At 42.4% G+C, this 26,765-nt stretch overlaps 1 protein-coding gene across 1 annotated transcript; it reads right to left on the bottom strand.

Annotated features, from left to right (window-relative positions):
* Positions 1–1,314: 1,314 nt before the first annotated feature.
* LOC143122244 (SPARC-related modular calcium-binding protein 1-like) lies at positions 1,315–26,295 on the bottom strand. Its single transcript, XM_076283102.1, has 11 exons — positions 26,215–26,295; positions 17,095–17,266; positions 16,719–16,834; positions 16,251–16,350; positions 9,556–9,606; positions 9,293–9,352; positions 9,105–9,191; positions 3,954–4,143; positions 3,618–3,697; positions 3,122–3,215; positions 1,315–1,603 (listed from the first exon to the last, which is right to left on the bottom strand). Exons 1-11 carry the CDS (start codon positions 26,293–26,295, stop codon positions 1,315–1,317), a joined length of 1,320 nt encoding a protein of 439 aa, XP_076139217.1.
* Between the last annotated feature and the right edge of the window lie 470 nt (positions 26,296–26,765).

Genomic DNA, 26,765 nt, shown 5'->3' with positions numbered 1-26,765 from the left:
AAATGCAAAGGGAGGACAGCAACAAAGCACACATATCATGTAAACCCAATTCTCTTAACTGTAATCAATGTACTCAAATCTGTGTGTTCAGGTCAACAACTGCACATGATTGGGTCCTGCTCTTTTGCCTGCCCTGCCTCTACTCCCCTCACTGGCATGCAAGGCCTATCCATGCAGACAGCTTCTGTGTTTGGGTTTCTTCATTACACCCCCCTGTCCAGACTGCCCCCATCCCAGTCCTGTCAGATGCACTCACGTCCCAGACTGAGTCATTAGAGCCAGGAGAGGGGGGACTGATCGCTGACAGGGTGGCAATTCTGCTCTGGGTTTATTTTGAAACTTGAATGTACATAAACACACAGCTGTATTTTAATTAGTCTGTCACCTGGCCAAGAAAAGCAGCTCCCAAGTGTGCCAGCCCGCGCGAACCTGCTGAAGGAACAAGAGCCTCTTTTAGCTTTCCTTTCCCTCTCAGCTCTGCAAACACGCATGGATGAAGAACGAGGGTGAGGTGCAATGAGAGAGCAAGTGTGAAAGGGAGTAGGTGAGGAAAAATGCCAGTGAAAGGAAACAAAAACACAGGGAGAGACAGACTGAAAGTAAGAAAGAGCTAGACGGATAAAGAGACCATGAGCCTGTGCGTGTGTGTGTGTGTGTGTGTGTGTGAGAGAGAGAGAGAGTTAAAAAGCTCTAGTACTTGAGATTTGTGGTAAGAGATGTGCTTTCAAAGGTGAGAACACATGCTCTATGTTCCTGAGACTGCCAGACAATACAAGAAGAAAATGTTAAAGATCGCCAACATGCAACATAAACTTCATTATTAAGCCTACAGTATCTGTATCTCTATCTTATCCCCAGTGTGTGAAACCACATGTGCACAATAAGCTATTAGGCAGTGGGCCTAACCATCAGTTCATATCTAAATGCAATTACAGCAACAGCAGCTTTGTGTCACATGATTTAATCAATCAATCAGCCTTGTATGTGTATATGACTTTAAAAAACGGCCACGATTATGAGTTCACATGATTCAGTGCAATTTAGAGTACATTTGTGAGGCAAAGAAGCTGGGTCCTGAAGACTCAACAATGGTCTTTTTTTTATTTCAACACATTTACACGAATACATGATGATGACTTTATTACCATGAAGGATATTTGCCCCATATAAAACAGAGGGAGGGAAAATATCTTAGGCAGGCATCACTGACCCGAAACATGCCTCAAGCCAAACTCTTCCTCCCCCTCACTGACATCTTGTTACCCCACACATCCGTTATCCTCACCGCCCTCACTCACCTGGCCTGTCTGGCCCTCACAGCCCGAGGCATGTGTTGAGCTCCACCAGACTGAGCGCTGCGTCTCTGTCCTGATCGCAGTACTGGGTGAACTTCTTGGCGCAGCGTCTTGGTTTAAGCGTCCTGCGCAGGTACTGACGGAGAGGGCGGGCCTCGCGCTCGCTCAGCACCCCGTCACCATCCACGTCCAGCTGCAGGAAGTGCCACTGGAGGGCGCTCTCTGCAGCGCCGGGTCCTGATGCTGCGGGGGACACGGGCTCAGACGCAGGGCTGGGAGGGGACTCCGTTCTGCTCTCCTCCACCATCCTGAAGCAGATGACAGTGGTGGAGCTTTTTCATTAAAGAAAATAAGGAGATAATAAAGAAGACATTCATCTATCACTGTCTATTTATGACTAAATGACTGAAGCCTTCACATTCTGTAGCATCCAGTGGATAAGCACAAACACTACTGTATGCATCAAAACCCTTGGCAGTGTCCTCATAATCAAAACTCAATGACAAAGCTTATAAGTTTAAATCACATCTCAGTCAAACTTCAGCTAATCTTTATTAGCATTCAAAATCATACAAATGATGACGTCAAAGATGTCAGGCAGACGTCTCTGTTCCCACATAGCTAAAACAGACAGACTGAGGAGGAGTTTCCTTCCTCAAGCCATCCACATCCTGAACCCACATACAACTCTTACATCACATGGACTTGCCATACTGAACTTTTTACTCCCCTCTCTTTTCATTGATTTATTTCTCTGCACAGGACAGCTGACCAGGAAAATGCCATTTCACTACATGTTTCTACAGCATCTCTATGTATGTGACGAATAAATAGTCATTGAATCCTTGCATTACGTTTCTCCTAGTTGTCTTTCTGAAAAAAGAGGATAGAAGAATGCAAAATTCATCAGTATTCAAGAATATCAGACATGAGAACATCAAGATGGTCAGTTCAACCTTCTGCATTGAGCTCTGTAACTGTGTTCTCAAGTTTTCATGTCAATTCAAATGCTGGCTTCACCACCACCGCCATCCTCACCACCTTTTATCTCATTGTACTGTATGTAGAGTAGCATGAACAATGGCAATGAATCTAGTGAATGTCTTAAGCCGGGCAGACATTTTTTGCAGTTGTGTACGACATGGTAAGTTACACTTCACATTTCAATTGATCACGATTGCTGTAACCTGCGTGGTGATGACCAAGTGGCTCAGCTGGACTCGAACCCGCAAACAGCAGCACCTCAGATCAGGAGTCGAGCGTGCTAGCAATCAAGCTAAAAGCCCAGGCTACTAGCTTTCTCACTAGCAAGACTGTTAAGTGTCGAGAGGGAGTTATACACAACATATACTGCACAGCTATGTACCAGCTGGCTACCGTTAGACGAGAACACTAATTGGCCAGAAATCCAGTCCGATCGGCCCAAAGGTGGTCGAAGGTTACATCTTTGGGCATCATGAGCCTGCTCAAACTGCACAACAACTGCGATGAGAATTCAGTCCAATTCTAAACATTGTCCAGTCTGACTGAAATCCAGGCCAAACTCATACAATGTATGCCTGCTGGCCTCATGGTGAGACAGCTGAGTGAACAGAAAACAGTCATAGAGAGAGATACAGAGATCAGCTGATTTATCAGTGAATGAATGGAATAGAGAGACTAAAAGGGACTAATTATTGGACTCAAAATGGATCCATCTAAAAATTAAGAATATGAAATGTGTCATGTTTATAATGGTAGGCCAATCATAATAGCATGATATGATTTGTTCTACTGTGGTCGAGTGTGTGGATGAGTGAGAGAGAGCAGCAGTGGGGATCTCTAACCTCTCTGCAGGCATCAGTCCTGCCTGGTGTGCCTGAAGCTGCAGGGCTCGAGTCAGACTCTGGAGAAACACAGCCTTACGAGAACCTGGGCAGCCTGTATACACATATGAACACACGCACGCACGCACGCGCACACACACACACACACACACACACACACACACACACACACACACACACACACACACACACACACACACACACACACACACACACACACAAATACAACTACTGTAAGCAAAGGCCACCACAGCGGGGAGAATGAATTACTATGGCATTTGAGGAGGTAATGTTATTACAGGTGCAGACATACATTTTATAAGCCAACAGCCCACTAAATCTGTTTCATGTCAGACAGTTTGTTTTCTTTTGTTATAATCATAAAGCTGAGACTAAGAGATTATGAGAGGGGTATGAGATATTTAAAGATATCCTGAGGGCTCTGGGTACAGTATGTGTGTTGAGGTGGGGGTTGTTGTGGCAGTGCCACGCTGACCTGGCAGAGGTCTATCCCTATCGGTGTTGGTTGTGTGGCTGGATCGGGACTCCTCAGGACTGCAGTCTGGCAAACGATTTCTAGGGGAAAACGAGAGAGAAAATAAAGGTTAGTGTGTATATGTGTTTGTGTGCTTCACTGCCAGCCCTCCACTGACATCAATCATCAATCTCTTTCTCTCTCTCTCTCTCTCACACACACACACACACAAACACACAACCACATAAAATATGTAAATGTTGGGATTCCATTTTATTTTGCTCATTTTCTCTCCCCCAATCTCTTCAGCTGTTCTGGCAGGTCTGTGGGTCCCACTGCTGCTGCTGCTGGCTCTACCTGGTGGAGGTGCCAGGAAGTGGCCGACCGGTGTCCACCCGTACGCACCAGCAGTAGCCCGTGGCAGTGTGGCACTGGATGGGGCTGTAGCGGCCGTCGGTGGAACACTCTGGAATAAAGCGCTCCTCCTGCCACATGGAACGCACCTCTGCCAGCAGGGCCATTCGCTCTCGTTCACATGTCTTTGGCTCTGCGTGGACAAAATGGCGATTTTCACTCATCATTACTCATAAATCATTTTGGAAATTACCGTATTTCTGGACTATAAGTGACACCTTTTTTATAGCTTGGCTGCGACTTATAGTCAGGTGCGACTTATATTAAAAAATATATATAATTTAACATGTTGTTAAATGTTAATTCCTGAATCTCTGCATGAACCAAACATCACCGTCCACAGCCGCGAGAGGGCGCTCTAGGCTTGTGACTCGCTTGCTTGTTATGTTAATTTAGCCTATTCAGCTTCCCAGGCACTTCCCATGTTCAACACAGCCAACCGCTAGTATTTCGCTAATCGCTAGCATCTTGCTAATAAATTGCGGTTACATGCTGCTATTCCGACATGCCGCTACTTAGACATTGGCGTCTAATTGTCGAAGTGGCGGCATTAACATTAATTTTCAGGCGTCCCACTACTGCGACATTTTTTTTTTCATTGTTGGAGTAGCAGCACTTGACCTTTTTTCAAACGTCCTGCCATTCCGACACGAGGTCATTAAAGGACAATTCCGGCGCAAAATGAACCTAGGAGTTAATAACACATGTGTACCGAGTTCGACCGTTCGCTGGGATTTGTTTTCATGCTAGTCGAATGTGACCAGTTTTATTGCAAACCGCTTATTAGCGTTAACGCTAGCCTTCGGGGCACACGTACAGAGAAAGAAATCGCTATTTCTATACCATTAACAAGGCTCAAAATGGCCCCACACTTACACAGTAGCATAATGAGGGTCTCTACATGTAAACCGAAGCATTGAGAACTTTGTAAGTGTACAGGCAGTTTATTAAAAAGAAACACATTACCGTTGACGTCTGGTTCACATACAGGCAGGCGCCTTGGTTACAACTGGGATGTGAAGTGAATCTCGGGTGAAACGTTGTTGCAGAAGGACTGTGCAAAAGAGAAGCACTGAACGCAACAGGAGACATAAGAGATGGCAGGTTATTTGAACGAATTTGAAGACATCAAGGATGAACCCTTATTGGACGTCCTTATCTTTTCGAGTCGGAATACCAACGAAGAGCTGCGGGAGCTCCGTGAAAGGGCTATGAGAGAGAGAGCTAGAAGCTGTAGTCAATACCACACACAGGCGGCGGCGATCCATAGGCTACCAGAGGGACATGGATCCACTAAGTAAGTAGCCTACACTACACAAGTTATGTTACATCGGAGCTATTATTTCTGATAGGCCTATATTGAGCAAATTACGTTTGATTTTAGTTCACATCGCCTGCCTGTATATGTGAACCAGACGTGAACGGTAATGTGTTTCTTTTTAATAAACTGCCTGTACACTTACAAAGTTCTCAATGCTTCGGTTTACATGTAGAGACCCTCATTATGCTACTGTGTAAGTGTGGTGCTATTTTGAGCCTTGTTAGTGGTATAGAAATAGTGATTTATTTCTACTGTACGTGTGCCCCGAAGGCTAGCGTTAACCACTAATAAGCGGTTTGCAATAAAACTGGTCACATTCGACTAGCATGAAAACAAATCCCAGCAAACGGTCGAACTCGGTACACGTGTGTTATTAACCCCTAGGTTCATTTTGCGCCGGAATTGTCCTTTAACAGTGCCATAGCCAGAATTTTTCAACGGAGTGGACTTTTGCGAAGTAGGCCTAGGGTGGGCCTTTATTTTTTTTATTCCAATATGGGCAGTATAGCCTAGGCCTACAGTAATCGTCCCAACTTTAAACAACACACGATTTCATCACAGCTCAGACGATTCATGGCAAAAAAACAATAAAAGGCTACATTGATAAATTACAGAGAGTTACATTTGAAATGTCGGGTAGTCTAAATCAGGGGTTCCCAAACTTTTCAACCCGCGACCCCCAAAATAGCCCTGCCAGAGACTGGCGACCCCCACTATCCCTGGATGTGACTCAAAAAATAAAATAAAATGTGCGCACCGGCCATACGCACTAGGCTTATCCAAACACGGGCTTAACGACAACACAAAAGAACAGAGCAGCCTGTTATGATTTTACATATAGAAATTTACTATATGATAAAAGCAGAATACCTTAGTCAAAAAATAATATCCATGTAACATGAGTGCACATTATTGCTGTCGTGCAAACTTAACTTTGAAACATTACTTTAATTTCCATTTTAACAGAAGAATATCTCAGTCAGAGTAATATCCACAAACTGTTGTAAACATATGTACATTGTTGCTGCGCAAATTTACATTTTGCCAACTATGTTTCAGCGTTAATCTCATCTAATGAGATGGATGCGCGCTATGCGCGGAACACAGCAAGTCCATTCTTGGTTTAATTGTGGAGACGGCCACACGGAGATCATCCTCCACATTTAGACGCGATCTGTATTTGTTTTTAATATATGTCAGTGCAGAGAAGGTCTTTTCGCACAGGTATGTGGAGCCAAACGGTGTCAGTACGCCCATCACGGCCTTGAATAGCTGTGGATATTCCCTCTCGATTGAAATCCAGAACTCAGCAAGCGTCTTGGAATTAAAATCTGTCTTTAAAGTGCGGTTAAGTGACAGCTCTTTTATTTTTCCCAAATTTATTTGATTTATGGAAATCATTTCGCGACCCACCCCTCGGCGTCCCGCGACCCCCCGGGGGGTCCCGACCCCACTTTGGGAACCCATGGTCTAAATTATAGCCTGCATTATAGCGTGCATCTCAGAGGAAGAGATTTTGGAGAGAGAGAGAAGATTTAACCTAGGTGATGATTATTTGTGTCTGGTGGTAATTAGACTTGAGTATAGATACCTACGAATTGTTTTGAATAAAAAAAGATAAGACAAGAAATGAAATGTGACCCTGCAAGGTGAAACCAGTCGTTTTGGTAAAATTTACAAAATTAAGTTATTGTAGGCCTACTCACACGAACGGCCATAAACTAAACTTTCCAATAATATGCATATCGAGGGTATTGCAAATAGTATTAGGTATTGGATAGTCGCCGACCCTCATTAGATGTGGATAGGTTAGGATAGCCTTCAAGAAACAAGGTTATCGCAGTTGCTGTGAGACATACGGCCCTTCTCCAGTCTCTCTCAAAATCAAAACGCCCAATTCACGCTTGGACTTTTCGATTATGTTTCTAAATGTTGGGACTGATGGACACTGAACTCTGGGGGTTATTTGAACGTTCGTTGTGAAGTGGTTTAGGCCCGCCTGTCTTTGCACAATTATAGGGCCATGATAATGCATGCGCTAGCCTAGAGTCGAGAGAAAGAAGACTAAATAAATATGCAGACATGTTATGTGCAATTCAACAACTGCACGTATGACATATAAAAGATATATTCCTAGCCTACATTATTGTGTAGTAAATTATGTTTATCCAACCTGCTGGCAAGCCAAAATGCGTTGCATGGCGTAGGCCTATGCTTTATCATTGTCCTCTAAAATGCAATATAAGCAACTTGAATATATCGCACACCCAGTTTGAACACCCTGATGGACACTGAACTCTGGGGGTTATTTGAACGTTCACTGAAGTGGTTTAGGCTACTGGAGCAAGAATTCCGCCCGTCTTTGCGCAATTGGCCATTGCATGATTGATGGCCATTAATGAATTAATAGAGTTTGTTTGATGCATGGAGTTTCCGACCGTTTTCCCCTGAGAGCTTAGAGAATAAAATGAGGAGAGCTACCTGTGTTTTACATATAATGTGTAACATTTATTCACATGGCCAGTTCAAAATCACCGGTTTTGACTGAAATGTGTGCCGATATCAATTATTGGGAAAAACATTGTTTGGAGTGGATGGCGGGTGGATTGTTGATGTAGCTGCAGGTGCAGATGACATGACTACAGCTCATCCATGCATCAAGGATGTTGGAATTTGATAGTATACAGGAACTGAGATAAATTGAAAATGAGGATTGGTAATGTCGGAATAGCCTACTAAAAAAAGTCGGAGTAGGGGCATGTCTAAATAGAGGCATGTCGTAATAACGGTATGTCGTAATAGGGTTGTCGTAATAACGGGATAAAGAGTGAACCCCTAAATTACACAGCAAAGGACAACTGTAGTTCAAACTAGGGTAAGAAAACAAACGTCTAGTCACCGTTAATATTCCACATCTGGCAGAAAGGAGACATCATCACAACAAACTGTGCAACAAGAAACTGACATTTTAATTTCCTTGTCACCAAGCTAACCAACTAGCCTGGCTCCGCCGTCTGGGTCTCTGGTTAAACGTTAGCGATTGGTTATGGCAGATCCAGAGTGGCTCTGGGCAGATCCAATAGTTTTAAACTTCAACAGAGTACTCGCCTTCAAGGAAGTTAACGCTTGGCAATGGAAAGTGGCCAGACTCTCTGTACATAATGATATGTATGAGAGTCTGGTAGGACCAGGCTACTAACCAACATCAAGCTGGCTAAATTGTGTAGCTGAATATCGATAACTGTGTTACGTTACATACCTACCGGACACCTATTCAGCCTGTTGTTCTGTGTGCTATTGTGTAGTTGAATAACTTGTCTTTCCAGATTAAATGTCTGTTCTTGGTCTTGGATTTCGTGAAATACATTTCTGAATACTAATTCTAATGTGACTTATATACCAGTGCGACTTATGTATGTTTTTATCCTCTTCATGACGCAATTTTTGACTTATACTCCGGAGCGACTTATAGTCTGGAAAATGCGGTATTCATATTTCTTGTAGAATAAAAACAGCTAGATGAGAGGGTAAGTCTCAATTCTCCAAATGTGCAGATATTATTAGTATCAATGAGGTTTGGTTCAGCTGGGTAATGATATGCAAAATGCTTGTGGAAGAAATCTGGTAATTGCCTTGCCTTAGAAACTCTATTAAATTTCAATGAACAGGAAGTGGGAAGGGGGGGGGGTGTACTGTATATGGTAATGTTATGGGATAACATGTATGGTAATGTTATGCTCAATGCTGAATGTTTATGTATATGATGAGTCTGCTCTCACCTGTGGGTCGTTTAGCAGAGCGATTGCCTTTTGGGTCAGAATTTAGCTGAATCGTCACCCAGAATGGAGGGGCAGTGATGCCTGCATTTGGAGGTGGGAAAACAAATAAAGGCCTCATGCATGTGCATATTATTCTGAACACATTTTCCATTTGATTTCATTTCCATTTCCTGTTTGTCTACCTGCTATAGATGGGGTGTGCAGCCTCTCAGGATCAGGGGTCAGCCGCCACTGATTACCATCTGCACAGGGATACAAAGGTCCAGACACAATAGAAATTAGACTAGCCGCTGAAAGTTTATTACAGAGATAAATATTTAGTGTGGACAGCGCAGAATTGAAAGATTCAGTGTGAGCAGAAAGTACAGTTCAGTGATTACAACACAGTCAATATTATGTTACATTATAGTCAACTTCGACAGGAAACAGTAGCTATGTATCTCACCTCTCTGCTCTGATTCTGAATCAACTTCCTGTACAGACTCAATGAGAGGACCTACAATACAAAAGACATAGGATAAAATCTAAAGGTAAAGAACAATAGTGTCGTTTAAATGTGTACTTTAAAAGAAGTCACTAATTTTACTGCTTGAGCAGAAACAAAATTGGTGTAATTGAAAGCCTCTCAGTAAGCGCTTTCAGACATACGTGTAAGACCGGAGGTTCTGCCGATGTTAAACGGTGGGGCCGTATATATCTGAACGACATAACCGGTCATATGGAAGTCCGAATTCACCCGGTGTTTATACTACTCCCCCCCTAGTATTTCCTCCGGACATTATGTAAATGTGCTGTGTCTGAATGAGAAGTAGAACATGCGGTTAAAATCACACCTAGTGAGGGGGCGTGTTGGTGACGTTTCTTTCATGCGTCTATGTGGTTAGATCTGACTTAAATGCCAGTGTTATGATGGAGTGGCATAGTGCTGTCCAAAAAATCTCCGACCTGGAAAGATGCAGACATCACGGAGCTACTGTCCATGAGGGCATATAACATTTTGATAGAACACATGAAGGGAATGGCACGTTGTAGCCTACAACTGCATGGCAAGGCCAAACAAATTCAAAAGACTGAATCATCATAAGCAGAAGGCGCTGAAAAGGCAGTAGCCTACAGCGACGTCGTTGACGACAATAAAAGGAGTATTTAATAAATTGTTAGCCAATACGGTTTTCTGTTCATTGATAGCCTTAGGCAGAATTAGGCTACAGAAAAGAATACAGGAGTGTTTTTCTCTCCCGGCAGTAAAGACAGTAGATTCGTGTTTAAAATCTAAATGAAAACTAAAGGTAGGCTATAGGCTATGCATATGACCATCCAGAGGAGGCTGGTGATCTGTCAAGAATGATGAAGATCGTAAGATACAGATGGTTTTATTGTTGCTGTCATTATTACCACAAACACGAATTGACAACGAAACCATGGCGATCGTGGGTTATATCTTGCCTGCTTATTAGGCCATGCACAGCCCTGTCAGAACTCCGTGTAGCATGCATAGCCTGGCAGTTTTCATAGACCATCACCAACTAGTTCGCACTTTGGATATATCGTTGGATTGTGAAAAGCCAAATTTCGAATAACTACAGTACAACAGATGAGGTAGGATGCATCTTTTGCAATTAGAATTTCGTGTTGGTGAGACCTGTTGCCTATCAGTAGACATGTCATCTCGAGTTCCACGACAGCTTAGCTAGTGCCACCGAAATATGACACTGAAATCCTTTCACTATTGGAGTTGCTCAGATAGAAACAGCTGTAACGTGGTTAGGACACTTTTGCTGTGGAGTGGAGACGCCATAAGTTAGGTGTGGTTTTGACAATCAGAAAAGCAATATACTGAAATAGTTTAATGATGTAAAGTCAAGTGGTCTGGTGTGTGTGCGCGCAGTTTTTATTGATGAGTCGGAGTGGCAAGGGCATTATAAAACTTCTCGCTCTTAGGCCTACTCATACACCGCGCTGAAATGGCGTAGCTGTCTAAATTCAAATCATATAATGCTAGGGGAGAAATAAACCATGAAAAAACTTCACTGTTATGTTAGTATTTTGTTTGTTGCTTAAAAACGTTGTATGATGGCCTTGAAGTCTTGAGTTAGCCTACTGAATTGGCTGGTAGCCTACCATAAAGTGTGTGCATGCTCTCTCTCTCCAACGCAAACCAGATTCTGGTACATAACATTAAAAACAGATAAATGTGTTTATTCGAAGCACACATACAAATACTGTATGTGCGCACTTACGTGACTATCCTACTTCAAGTATTAGCCTACGCACAATAGATTTCTCTTCTTTAGCCTATAATGCATAGGCTACACTTTTTAAACAAAAAGCAGCTGTGACAGGCAGCGGCCGCATATATTCTGCGTCATATCTCGCAGCTTGTGAACTCTACAAGCCCCCACCCCTCACTCGACAACCACACGGAGATTCTGTAATGTGCGTGTCATGTCGTTCACACATACGTCCGTATAAGGTCAGTATTAGGTCCGCAGGTTAGCATCATATCTGAATCATCCGAAGGGTAGGACCTCTGTTTGACAAACCTCCGCATGTACTCCGGAGGTTATATCTGAAAGCGCTTAGTGTTACAAGCACATCTGGTATGTCATTGAAGAGCATTAACAGACCTGCCAACCCGGAAGAGATATTCTGAGTACACCTTTTTAGCTCATCTTGGTCTACATGTGGGTGGCCACATATTTGAGTTATTTATTAAAGGGGTGGTTCAGGATTTTGGATATAGGACCTCATTTCCAAGTTAGCAGCAGGGGCGATTCTAGATCTAGAGCTTTGCTGGGGCACAGGCCCCCAACTCCCAATAGCCTACATTAAAAAAAAAAAAAAAAAAAAAAAAAAAAAAAAATGTGCTCGCAATATGAAATAAATGGCTAGCCTACGGGTAGGCTACAAGCTTCAAAATCATTATTGTCACTGTCATACTGTAGGACCAGCACTCTCCCTCAATTGATGTAGCAGCCACTATCCAGCAACATTCAAACACATAGGCATAAGTAGGCCTAAACTCACTGCATGAATTTAATAGGCTTTCCTACTAACACAAGGGAAGCTTATTTTTTGTCAGAATTGAGATATACTTCCCTCCCAGGCAAGGGTCCTATAGTCATCCTGGCAATACTGCAGTTCTTTGTAGCTTAAAGCCTACTAAAGCCTTCATACTGACTTTTGGTGATAATTTCCAAATGTAGCCTATAATAATCTGCACAGAATCAGAGTAGCCTACTCTGATTCTGTGTAGATTATTATAGGCTACATTTGCAAATGCAGCAAACTTATTTAAGTTTTTAAATAATAGTGCCATTAAACCATAGATCAAATCACAGCACTGGCTACCAACATAAATGTTAATGTTACCGTTAATGTGGGCAATTATCATACCTCCCTCATCCTCCTCATCTCTCCTCACTGTTCCTCTCCCTCTGCCTCTGTTCAGGAAGAATTTTCTAATGTTTATCTCTGAATAGTTTATCAGAAGGCTATGTTTAGTTTTACAGTAGGACAGCTTCACAAACAGTATACGCTACTTTTACAGGACTCTCTCTACAGTATACGTAAATCATTATTAATTCTCCGCATGTGTGCATGCAGCCTACGCATGGTGTGAGTGTGTGTGTGAGGGAGAGAGCACAAGCTGGTAAACTGTTGCTAAATTTAGGCTACAATGACTCTAAGCATTGAAAAACAGATGCTAATTATGTGGGCAACATTCTCTAACAGCGATCAACTTGTCATTTTTTTCTGTCAAACAAGCTGTGAATTTGTTGTAACGAGCTCCAGCAGTTTCCACAATACAACGAAACACTCGGAAGAATCATGTGAACGATTTTCATTGGTTGTTGCGTTCAATCTTACCCAGCTACAGAGGTGCTATTTTCTGATTGGCTATTATGGCCCCTTTCTTTTTTTCCTTTTTTATTTTTATTGGCTGGTAAGTGACAGGCTCGAGTCATGACTAAAGCACGCACGGAGATGCGCTCATGAATGCCGTTTCCAGCGAGAGCAGCATTTTACTGGGGCACTGGAGACTTTTACTAAGGCACGTGCCCCAGTGAATAAGGTCTAGTGACGCCCCTGGGGGTCGTTTCTAGAAAAGTTAGCAACGACGTTGCTCAACCACCATGGTACGACGCAACTTGCGACCAAACAACGACACTGTTACACCTGTTTCCAGAAAGCATCGTACCTGTGTCGCAATTCGCTACCTCCGACGTTCGAACACCATAGTTCCAACAACGTTGTTGATGATGCAGCGATACATATCATTGGTGGAAACAGTGGCAACGTGTAATACCCCACCCCCTAGAAATGTTCTGTCACGGCCTATGTCGACATGTTTCTAATCTAAACCTAGTGATTAATGCTGGTATTGTCATTGCCATCAGCCAAAACCTAAACCTATTGCAAGCATATAAAACAGTTAACTTAAGCAGACCAATATGAGTCATTATTTGTGTTAAATATCTATGTGTTGGAAAAAATATATAGCCTGGACAAATATCTGGGTATCCCATAGATTATCAACTGTCTCGTGGCTTAACGGCAGCGCGTTGGTGCACTGCGCGCTCGGCCGGAGTTCGCATTCTATCTCTTCTTTTCATCTCTGAGGCCTACGAGACACAACAATAGGTTTTGACTATACATATTTATGTATATAGTTACTCTACATCGAGAGACCATAGGTAGGCAATACATCAGTCAAAAACAATTGAATCTACGTGTCACACTAGTTCACCTGTAGGTAGCGAGAAGCAAGGACAATCTCACATCATAAGAAAACCGAACCTACAACGTTGGGATAACAAGTCTTCTGCTCTAGCCACTACACCATTTATCACTGCTGTTGTAAGAGTCTGTGAAGATTATAATACTAAAAGCAAGGCAATACTCGAATTAACATAAATAGCAAGAATGAGCCAAGTAGGGGAGTCAGTGTCTTAATCAAAATTAAGCTACAGGATAGATCAATCATTGAGTCACGAGATAAACATCCACTTCGCAAATTTTGGTTAGGCGGTTGTGATTTTTGGTTAGGCGCTCCGGACACCAACAGGAACTACCAAGGAACGACACAAGTGTGACTGCCTAGGGGCAGTAGTTCAAACGACCAAACTTTGCGTCCTTTTTTGCGATTGAGAGTTCGAACTACCTTTTCTAGAAACACCAAATCCAAGAACGATGGAGCGTACTACCAAGGTTGCGACGCAAGAAAGGAGGTGAGAGACCTGACTGTATGGTGGCACAACAACAACCTCTCCCTGAACATCAGCAAAACTAAGGAGATAGTCATCGACTTTAGGAAGAAAGGTGGCAATCACGTCCCTCTCTGCATTAATGATTCACCTGTGGAAATCGTCAGCAGTTTTCGGTTCCTGGGCATACAGATCAGCAACTCCCTCTCATGGTCCCTACACTCCACCTGTATCCTCAAGAAGGCACAGCAGAGACTGTTCTTTCTGAGGAGGCTAAAGACCTTTGGGGTGGGAACAAAAACCCTGGTGAACTTTTATCACTGCACTATTGAGAGCGTCTGGATCTGACTGGATGCATCACAGTGTGGCTGGGGAACCTGTCTGCTGTCTACCTGTCCGATCTGAAACTGTTGTCAAGGACTGTCAGGACTGCATCCAAAATCATTGGGGCTGACCTCCCTCAGCTTCAAATGATCTACACACGCTGTCAGAACTGAGTCCATCATCAAGGATGCCAGCCATCCAGCTCACTCCCTCTTCACTCTGCTTCCCTCTGGCAAGCGCTTCCGGGGCATTATATTTATATACTTTTTACTTTTACTTTTTCTGCTGTAAGTGCATGTTGTGTGTGATGTCTGTATGCTACTGAGACCTTGAATTTCCCCATTGGGATCAATAAAGTAACTATCTATCTATCTATCTATCTATTTATCTATCTATTACCACCCACACCACATGATTCAGAGACAGTTTTTTTCCCACAAGCTGTCAGAATCCTAAATGTACATGTCCCATGTCAATGAGGTTTTATTTATGCTTTGCATGCAAGTATAGTGGTTGTGTGTGTGGGTGTTATATATATGTATGGCTGTATAATGTGTGCATGTTTGGATAGTTTGGCTATGTGTGGTACTGTACAGCCCTTCTTCAACTTCCCTTTAATTTCGCTATACTGCAAAGTATATGCGACAATAAAACTTGAAACTTGAAGAAGTACCCTTGCATCACCAGGTGGGCTATGTAGAACGTGCGCTCACATTTAAAGCATCAAAATGGTTCAGCATTGAATTTTAATGAAATGCTCCCCTATTATGTTTAGCTTCAGAAGGACTACAAGAAAACATAGAAAAAGGGAGTGTTGAGGCCAGAGGCTAAAGACAGGAAGGAGGAGGCAGAGTGGGAAGCCCATTTCTGGAGTGCCACAGAGATCCACAAAGACTCCGTCCCCAGGAAGAGGTTTTCGGGTGGCAAGACACAGCAGACGGCTGACCATGTGAAGGATCATCAAAACCTTCAATAAAACCAGTAGCCTACCTATCTTCACTGTTTCTCCCCGATTCATTTCTCAAATAATTCTGCAACCTAATGACTCTGGCAATGTACAATCCCCTATATTTTTTATTTGTATTATTAAAAGTACATTATTATTTGTTAAGATTCAAGTTCAGTATGCAGACATGTTGCTCTATTACTGAACATCACCTTAACTAAATTCAACCACTACCATTTCGTTTTCATTCTGATAAGCAGTGCTGCTACCCTGGCTGCAAATTACATTTGCTGCCGGTGCGTCTAGATTTCTAGGCTACAGTGCTGCACCATCCACCGTTGTCCAGGTGGATACAGAGGTGCGTTTCCCAAAACCATAGTTGCTAACTAAGTTAAGCTAACTAAGCTAAATTTCCCATTGCCAACCATCTAAGTTGCTAACAGGTTAGCAACTATGGTTTTGGGAAACGCACCCCAGCATAGTCACTATAGGTCTTCAGTGTCAAAGACATGAGGAAAGTGGTAAATCACACATGACATTTTTGTGTTTTCCTTGCTTGCATGTAAGTTTATTAAGCAGCACAGTGCAAAAATGAAGGATATTTGGTGTATCTCAATAAAGTTGTCCCTAGAACCCTAATCACCTTCCTGGGCAGTGTCTTACCAGTGCAGTTGGGTTTGAGAAGCAAGACGGAGGTTCCACTGACAGGCTTTCCATCTGGAGTAGAGCACCAGCAGTAGCCTGTTTGGTTGTGACACTGCACCTAAAGAGGAAGAGGAGAAGGCTGAGGAAAATTAAGTCTGAAGGCAGAATAATTGCTATATTACACCAGTTGCGCAGAATGTGGTTATGTCTCAAACCATTTATAAGCAATCTTATCAAGGACAAAAGACGTGATGACCACTGTATTTGACCTTCCTAAGAGTTTAATACTTCTGTCACACAATCAGCTCATTAATCTTCTGTCTAAGTGCTTAGCTGGTCCATCTATACATTCTTATCACAGAGGGGCAATAGAAGAGGAGGGCACTTTCTGACTGCAACACACGTCAAGCCACAAATTCAGGATGACAAAAAGAGAATTAGCCTCAGGCTCTTTTCTCATAGAAGGGAGGTGAATAATGTTAATACCTGCATGAAGCTTCCATCTACATTGCATTCTGGGACAAAGACAGCTATAGTGTCAGTATGAATGCTGGACTCCATGGCCTGCGAGCGTGCCAGCTGACATTTGGACCTGTATGGATCTGTAAAGAGATACACGTGCATCACACATCAGGCCAAACTGATAAAAACAAAAGCTGCTCTATATTTTTGCATCCATACTACCAAACTGATCTATAATTTTACCATGAACTAGATCACATATCTGGTGACAACTTCTACTTAATCTGTATGTGATAACTGTAATCAGGCTGGGGCACATACAGCATCAGGCTCTCCAAGATAACAGGGGAAGCTGTTTTGGTTTTAGACCCATTTGGATCCTATGAAGTCAGTCACTGACCCATGCAGTGGGCTCGTGGTGCAGTCTTCAGCTGAGTGTTGATGCACTGGGCTCTCTGGAACGCACAAAGGGACTTGTACAGACGCCCATTGCTGCCACATACAGATCGGTGGCGCCCCCTAGTGCAGTCCAGTACACATCCTCGTGGCCACATGTTCTCTGTGATTAGGAACTGTGGTGGGACACACAATATGCCTGTGTTATAAGAGTTGTTGAATGATACTTTATTCAGGACACATTCCCAAAGGTTGAAGGCATCCTGGTTGTAGAAAAAACTGAATTATGCACAGAATAGGGTGGGAGCTGTACATGTCAGAGACTCAGAATTGGACATGAGCACATTCATTTGGATGTGAAAAGTCAGGATAGAGGAGGCAAGGATAGAAACTTTTCATGACAAGGATGAAAAGTTAGTAATTTTCCTTGTGTAATTTCATTCAATTTTTGGGGGATTATAAAAACTATATATTTTTGGAAACCTTACAGGATGAAGAATCAGAAAATCTTTAATTCCAAATGTTCCAGGGTCAATATGGTGGCCATCTTGGGTTTCAAAATGGCGACCTTTAAATACTCATTTCTCAATCTCAATCCCCCCCACCCCCACCCCCTTACACACACACCATACTCCCTTCCCACATCCACCCAGAATCACACACTCACACACTAGCACAACCCAAATCCCACATGGGCAACCCAAATGAATATACATGGGCTAGAAATGGGCTTTCCAAACATGGGTACTGCATGGGTCCCAACTGGGTGACAAATACAAATAGTTTCTTACAATGATCTATACCTATGACATGTTATGCCTGCACTGAAAAAGTGAAAAGTCTAGGCTGACCCATTTATCAAAGCATGATATTATTTTGCCACAGCAATGAATTTATTCAACAGAAATCATGTCAGATCAACGTGAAGCACCTAAGTACTAAACCCGGAAAGCAGATGTACACATGGGATGCCTAAGTGTGTCACCATTTTATTGAGTGCCCATGAGCCTTTGCAAGAACACTGAGATAATCACACAGATATCAGTGTTGCCAAATGTTTTCACATGAGTTTTCTTAAAGACAGTTATGTTTAGAGATCAGTAGAATTTGGAGTTGTATGTTATGTTTTGAGATTACCATACTGTGTTCCCACCATGAGTGTGTTAGGTATTGAGCATGCACAAAGTATCAGTGGTTCCATGTCATGTGTTTCCCTCCACAAAGAATGTTTTTGAATAATGTGGAACAACATATTCAGAAATGTTCATGTCAAGAATTCATTTTGAAGTCTTTAATCTCAAAATGATCTTATGTTACAATAGTAAATACATCTGAATACCTACTCTCAGTATGACTCCACCTGGGCAGATTACTGTAGGCCCCAGATGGGTTAACCCTGGATTACACATGTGGGCCCTACATGACATTTGTAAATAGCCTATCATCAGCCCATCTGAGCTAACCCATGTAGGGCCACCATGGAAACCAAGGGCAAAATTAGCTAAAATTCATCAGGGCTACCCAGCTGGGGCCCACTTGTCAGCCCAAATGACCTTCAAGGGCCCCAGATGGGTCAAGTTAAGGTTACCCACGTGTGCCCTACATGAAGGCCATGAAGGACCCATCATCAGAGCTGGTGAGAGGAAATGGCGTAAATCCAGAGATGGAAATGATCTTAGTAACTACCAGTCTTTGCTGTCATCTTTTTCATCCACTGTTGCACTTGAAAAAAATCAGAGCAAGACTGAGAGCACCACTGACAGTAGAAAACTTTAATCCACTTTCAAGTCTCTTCTCTATCCTCCACCACCGTCATCAGCTACTTCACTGTCAGGAGATGACTTTTTTTCACTGAAAAAGTTGCTAAAATAAGTGCTCAGTTTGATGAACTTATAAGGAGGGCTTTGCCTTGCCGTGTTAGCATGACAGCATTGTTGGACTCTTTCTTTCCTCTTGATGAGGAAGCAGTCTCTCAATTGCTTCAGCAAAATCGTCCAACAACATGCCCTTTGGATCCTGTCCTGTCCACTCTAGTCTATCACACCTGCTGTTCTAACGGCAGTCACACGTGTTTAATGCTTTACTCAGTTCTGGAATAGTTCCTTCTTCTTTTAAACAGGCTAGGGTTACACCTTGGTTAAACCAAGAAAAGTACACTTTAATCCAACTGATGTGAAGAACTACAGACCTGTCTCCCTTCTTCCTTTCTTGTCAAAGATTTTGGAGAAATAACCTACTAGACCCTATGCAGTCTGGTTTCGAGAGTGGTCATTCTACTGAAACTGCTCTTCTGTCTGTGACTATTATGAGAGTAGCTAAGTCCTCTGCTCCAACGTGCTCAGTGATCAGTATTAATTCTACTACATTTATCTGTAGCATTTGATACTTTTAACCATGACGTTCTTCTACACTGTCTGAACTGGAAATTTCTGGGAAAGCTCTTGACTGGTTTGAATCTTACCTTAAAGGCTGTTCTTTCAACGTGTCTTGGAAGGGACAGGTATCAAAGTCTCATGACCTCACAACAGGTGTGCCTCAGGGATCAGTATTAGGGCCCCTGCTTTTCTCTATTTACGCCACTTCCTTAGGTGAGATCATTCACTCCCATAGATTTGACTATCACTGCTATGCAGACGACACTCAACTTTACCTACTGTATTTTTTCCACCTGATGACTCTAGCGTTTCTGCATGCCATAAGGATATTTCAGCCTGGATGAAAGATCGGCACCTTCAGCTTAACCTCTCAAAAACTGAGCTTTTGGTGTTTCCAGCAAAAACAGCTATTCCCCAACAGATTAACATCCAGCTTGACTCAACTTCACTGACCCCAACTAGATCGGCACGTAACTTGGGCGTTGTAATTGATGATTGACTTAACTTCTCTAATAGCTTTAATTGCGAAATCATGTCGGTTTATCCTTTACAACATTCGGAAAAACAGACCTTATCTGACACAAGATTCCACACAACTTCTTGTTCAGGCCATGGTCATCTCTAAGCTGGACTATTGTAATTCACTATTAGCTGGCTCACCTGCTTGTGTAGTAAGATCATTACAGCTGATTCAGAATGCTGCAGCACACCTGGTCTTCAATCAGCCAAAGGACACATGTAACTCCTTTACTAGTTACTCTCCATTGGCTCCCTATAGTAGCCAGAATTCAATTTAAATCTCTCCCTTTGGCCAATAGGACACTGACTGGATCTGCTTCCTGTTATTTTAATTCAGTGATTAATATGTACATCCCCAACGCCCACTGCGGTCTTCTGAAGAGTGTCTGTTGTGTCGACCGGTCATAAACGCTAGGTCAAATTCAAGACTCTTTTCCTCAGTGGTTCCATGTTGGTGGAATGAGTTGCCCAGTGCTCTCCATTCCTGTGATAGTTTTGGGTCTTTCAAGAGGGGTCTAAAGGCATATCTGTTCAACATGTACTTAGTTCATTAAGCGCTTCTTATGCGTTACGGTTTGTATAGTATTGTTTATTTTCATTAGGCTGTTGCTTAACATTGTTGTTTTTATTGATATTCTCCTTAATGTAGTCTTACCATGCCTTGTTATCATATTATTGATTGAATTGACATTGTTGTTTATTATTGCTATTTTCCTTCATTTTCATTGTTTATTTCATTAGGCTATTGATTGAATTGATATTGTTTATTATTGCTATTCTCCTTAATGCAGGGGTCTCAAACACCCGGCCCGCGGGCCAAATCCGGCCCGCGTCCGGCCCAATTCCGGCCCGCGACGTATGTCAAAATAATAATGTAATCCGGCCCTTGAGACTTTTTAATTGTGACAAACAACGATACTGATTACAATAGACGATAGTTCCAAGTACGGTGACAAATCTCATTAGTACTCTGCTCCACTATGTGCTAGACATCCAGAGCTTCATTCAAACCCAAAATCGCTGCGCAAAGTTTTCAGGAAATACTTGTAGGCTATTACACGCGAGAAACACAAAGACGTGCATTTGTAATGACGCGGAAGCGATGCAGGCCATAGTGTTGCATAAATTGAAGCAGGTGCATAGGCCTACACCAAATGTTGAAAAACGTTTACGTGTGATGAAGTCTTAGGTAGGCTATGTTATTCACCTATTCTAAATCTGAAGGAGAATATCCTTTTGGAGATTATGATCGATCGTCTATGGAGGTGCGTCTGTGTGTATACGACGGTGTCCACTAAGCATACCATGCTTATTTCGACCCTCTGCCCAACATAGCTTGGAGGTTGCAGTTAGAGGTCTGCACTCCCGCGGTAAACCCGCGGGACCCGCGGGTCCTGGCGCAAAAGAGTGCAGCGCGGGACAACTTTTGAAAGCTCTTTGCGGGAGCGGGCGGGATGAGAGAGGTGCGTTCGCGGGTGCGGGACAAACTGATGATTCACTGCACTCCCGCAAATTAAATATGTGCGTAAAATTAAATATGGAAATGATGAAAAGTAGTGTTCATAAAGTTCAGCTGGATGTTCTGTTAGGCAGCATTAAAAAAACGGGGTTTAAGCATAACTGACGGATAAGCCTATAGCCTATATTGTCGTTTACGTGGGTTCAATTTGTTCCTGCTGCTCATAGTCAATTTGTTCCTGCTACTCGAAATCGAAAGCATGACAGAGGAAGAGGGTACCAAATAGGCCTACTTCAGTTGTTAGTCTACATTCAGAACCAAGAACCAAGAAACTGACATCTGGAGTCTTTCTCAGGTGTGTGTGCTCCTTCCGTGAGACAGAAATGAAAAACTGAAAAATGAAAAACTGAAATCTCTCCTGCATGCGGGCTTTAGCGGGCGGGAGCGGGACATCATGTTACAGATGCGGGCGGGAGCGGGACTAAAAATTACACATTAATGCGGGAGCGGGCAGGAGCGGGACAGAATATTGCGGGAGCGGGCGGGCGCGGGACTGATAAATCAGTCCCGCGCAGACCTCTAGTTGCAGTGGTAATCGTGATGCAGTGGTAATCGTAATCGCTAGTAGAAATAGGGCTCTAAACTACAAAGTCACCCGCAATATGATGCAAACTTCTGGGTACTCAGATTACCCGCGATAGGAACTGATTTGACCAGAATACTTTATTGTAGGCCTTGTGGTTTAGAAACCATATACATCTTAGGTGTTTTCCTGTTAATTTGTTATGTGGGTAATATGAAAAAAGGAAAGTAAACCTGCTCAAATATGTTCATCCAGTATTTATTGAAAGGTGCATAATTTGAGGTGCTTGCCATCCAGTGGCAAATAAGATGGGTAAATTTACCCCCTTCATAAACTTTTGTTTTACTCAAAGATTTTTACATTTACAGTAGGACTTTATCTCTGACCACTTTCAAGCCATGGCCTTTTGAAATTTTGATATAAAAATCCAATTTCTTAACCCTGACTCCTAGTTTGCCAGGTTTAAAAAAGTTATGAGAGGAAAATATTTTTATTTGGTGTGAAACACACACATACCTGTTTTTATGCTTTTCATTTGTTTTATAATTTGTATTAATATTTATTTTATCATTATTTTATTTATAAGCTAAGGTTGCTAGCACAGGTGTCTAAAACTAGATAAAAACACTTGCACTTTCTGTTTGCAGTTTTGTGTGGTATTTGAATAAAAGAACATTGCCTTTTCAGAAATAGCCGGCCCTCCAATCAGATGACGTTGGCAGAATTGGCCCCCAGCTCATTTGAGTTTGAGACCCCTGCCTTAATGTGACCAACATTTAACATGGTCCCCTGTTAAATTTAAGTATTATATTGTTTTGTATTTGTGTGTCGCTTTGGACAAATCCCATAACCGTAACCATAACCATCAGCCCATTTGGGCTAACCCAAGTAAGGCCACCATGGAACCCGAGGACAAAATTAGCTAGGTAGCCCAGATAGGGCTCATTTGTCAGCCAACAACAAACTCACATGAGCCCCAGATGGAATGGAATGGAATGGAATCAAGTATTTTTTTATTTGTCATGTTGCTGGTTTCTATAAGAAGTTCAATAAATAAAAAGTGCTAATGAACAGGAGAATCCCACCCTCATGAGCCCATGGTGTTCACTTAAGTCCACTGGCATTAGAAAATGGGAGGAAAACAGTAATTTTACAAAAAAAGAAAAGAAATTCAGGTCACACATACATACTCTCTTTCACGCTCTCTCGCACACACACACACGCAAACACACACACACACACACAATTCACTTGTTGAAGCCCTGGTGACATAATGACATTATGATGTTATGTTATCTTCAAAGTGTAATTGGGCATCATAACAGCATGTCTGTATTGTCAGCAGTCCATGAATTGGGCTAAATCCTAGCATCTCTGTTTGACATCTTGTTGAAGCACCAGAGTGCCTCTATCTGAAAACCTAAAATTCAAAGACAGATCTACAATAGTGAGACATCTAACACTGATTAACAAACAAGCTTTTTCAATACACTCATTTAAAAACAATGCCGACTACAATACAGTACATAGCAGAATTAGGGCACATTGAGATCACCAAAGCTATAGCACTGGCAGAGTATTTATTAGTATTGATGGTTGTATGTATTAATGTACTAATTAATTGCTTTGGTTGTATGTATTAATGTACTAATGCTCAGTTCCCAGTGTAAAATCACTATTCAGTTTCTCTGGCATTGCCATGCTTGACTGAACAAGACTGTACATCCTGCATTTTCCAAGATATACTTGTATGTGAAAATATCTTGGTGCAACTTTTTGACCTCATGATAGCAATAACAAAACCCAGCTCCTTTCTGAGATCTAAATCTAAACAAAGAACTAAATCCTTGACATTGCCTGAGCTGTTGTAAGACAAATGTTTCTGGATCCAGAGCCTCTCGGCTTTTCCACAGGCAAAAGCAGGGCTCTCGTAGACTAGAGAGAGCTGTATTTCCCCACTCGCTGCTGGCAGAAGGAATGTCCTTGAGAGCGTTTCACTGGGGCTTCTCTGTGAAAAATAGGACTGTGTGTTCGTCTCTCTAATGAGCACTCGCCAGAGAGGAAGAGAGAGACAAGCTCTCGGATGGCGGCCCGCACGCCCACATGTGTTAAATTGCTAACATATGCTTCCAGGGCCAGTCACCTCACTTGCAGCCAAGTTCCCCCAACACCCCCCTACCCCAGCACACACACAGAAAGCTTTACATGTGGGGTATGCAATGCGTAGACTCATCAACATGCACACAGAACAGCACCTTTAGACATAAACTTGTTTTATACAGATTTGTGAGAAAAATACATGAACAGACTAATTCATTTTGGATCTGTACCAGTATGTGCTTCATCAAATGTTACATGCTACATTTTATCTATTCATTTACTTGGCATGATGAATTGCAAAATTACAATAACAAATGCCTGAAATATACATGCCCCCCCCCCAAAAAAAAAAAAAATCTAATCTAAGTAATTTAAGTCAAATAACACACTTGCATCCATGCATGGACTTTTACATCCTTACATCTTGCACACACAGAGATACACTTTGCAAACCCATTCATTCACACACTCAGTTGTTCCTTCCTAACTCGTTGCATGCATCCTCCTGGGGTTATCTTCAATAAGTCTTTGTCTATGTCCACTGGCTCTTTGTTTTCTCTCACTCTTTCTCACTCCAAAAAAGGCTCAGCCAGTGATGGCTTACATTTCAGTGTTTATATAATTTCTCTGTGAGGAAAAAGGTCTGAATGAACTGTCTGAGAAGGATGCGGGTACTCCATCATTACTTGATTGTTTACGATGAGGAGAGAGAAACAAAATCTCCTTTCAATGAGTTCACCCTTCATTTTTTCCATGAAATGTCAGAGTAGTATTTAGATAGCAGATATATTTTTAGGACAAGTGACAGGGTTGAGCTCACTAGACTAGTGAATTTAGGTTGGCTGTAGACTGTGCTGGACAACCCCAGTGAGATGAACCACAATGTGTGCACCACAGGGTTTCTTAAATCAGTGTTCTGATTGTACGAGAACAAGGCCTCAGTGTTTTCAAGCCAACCCATACCAAGCTGACAGATTTTACAACTGCTAAGGAAAATATAAAAATATTTCAAGAGAGTACCCTCAGGTGACAAAATATGATGTTTAGGTTGAGAATATGCAATGCGGGTGAAAGGCTTGCATACTTATGCATATCTTATATTAAATATATACTTGTACAGACATAGGCAAAGTTTATATAAGCTCTACTCCCTCCTCATCAGTGTAGTAAAGCAAAAAATCGCTTTCTTGAGAGAACAGTTTGTCTAGCAATATAGCCTCTTGCACTCAATAGACAAATGAGCACTTTGTCAAGGTGAAAACATGGCCAGCCTCAACAAGCAGCCAATAAGCAGGTGCACTTTTATAAACTAGTTTGGATTAAAACACAAGCCTCATACATTGATGTACTTGACAAACACATTCATTAACACAACCTCACACATGTACACTTATTGGAGCACACATTTACATCTACACCTTAGCATGTGGCTGGAGAAGGGAATTTAAGTAACATATTTTCCTTTGGAAGTTCTTTTGCCTTTGGTCAGGTCTGGTTGACCTATGCTTGTCTAAGCACATAGCCTGCTCTTCACAGTGCTTGTCAGGCACGCTACATCCCAGAAAAGGACTGCTAGCTGAGAGCACCTAATGGGCTGCCCTCTAAACCAACAGTGAGACATAACATGTTCACCTGTCCACCACAAACAACCCTAGGCGACTCAATTGTGAAAAACAAGTTTATGTGAATAAATGCTTAATGTAGTTTACTTCAGTAGTCTTTTTAGTGTTTTTGATTCCTTACAATTTCACATAGGCTACCTAGCTACAAGTGAAATGATTTATAAATAGGCCTATGTCTAAAACAGTTAAAGGTATCAAGGTAGGCTAGCTTCTACAGGTCCCACACTGTTACAACAATCATAGCCTGTACCCAAGGTTAACCGAAAATCTTTAGAAAACTTATTTCACAAGACATAACATGACGAAAATATGTCATGCCGTTGCGTAAAGGTAACCTGAATAATATAGCTTATATCAAAGTTTTTGTTCGAATAAGAATAGCCTACGTGTCGATAGTAAACGGCTACCTAAGTTACTGTGCATCCACGTACATTCAATTACACCGGAATCATAGTAGCCTACCTACCTGGGACTTGTCAACTGTCTGAACAGTATCTGTCACAAGGGCAAGGAGGAGGACGCGACAGGTGAAGGTAAATGCCAGCATGGTTCCCGCCGCCACAGCCCACGCGCGGGGTTCGGTGGTGGAAAGGGCGTTCTCTGTGGTCCAGGACGCGAAACGTGGAGCAATGTGCAGTGCAGCCACTGCCAGCGTTCGGGTCGAGTTGTAGGTACAAGCGACAAAGTATTACAGTGACCAAGTGGAACAGGGTTGCTTTTTCATGCCTTCAACGAGATATCCCTTCGCCGTGTAATTCTGTGCGCAAAAAGAGTGCGGGAGAGAAGACACGCACTCACCTGAACCCGAGAAACACTCAATAGCAGGTCAGACTGTTGTCGTTCCCACACCAAGTCATCTCCAAACGCTGCGGTCTCTATAAGCCTAGGAGACCCCCACCCACTTCAGCAAAAGGCATAGCCTACAGTTGTAAAATAACAGACGATTCTTGTGGGACACATTCTCCAGAGGGCTAAACGGTAGGCTAGGCCTATACTAATTACTAAACGGATCACAAG

This window comes from Alosa pseudoharengus, unplaced genomic scaffold (genome assembly GCF_046254945.1).
Source record: "Alosa pseudoharengus isolate Yale_2024_CS ecotype anadromous, Long Island Sound unplaced genomic scaffold, YU_APseudo_1.1 YU_APseudo_1.1_scf_13, whole genome shotgun sequence".
Lineage (NCBI taxonomy): Eukaryota > Metazoa > Chordata > Actinopteri > Clupeiformes > Clupeidae > Alosa > Alosa pseudoharengus.
The sequence above is the reverse complement of the archived record's forward strand: the minus strand, read 5'-3'. Positions and strand labels throughout refer to the sequence as shown.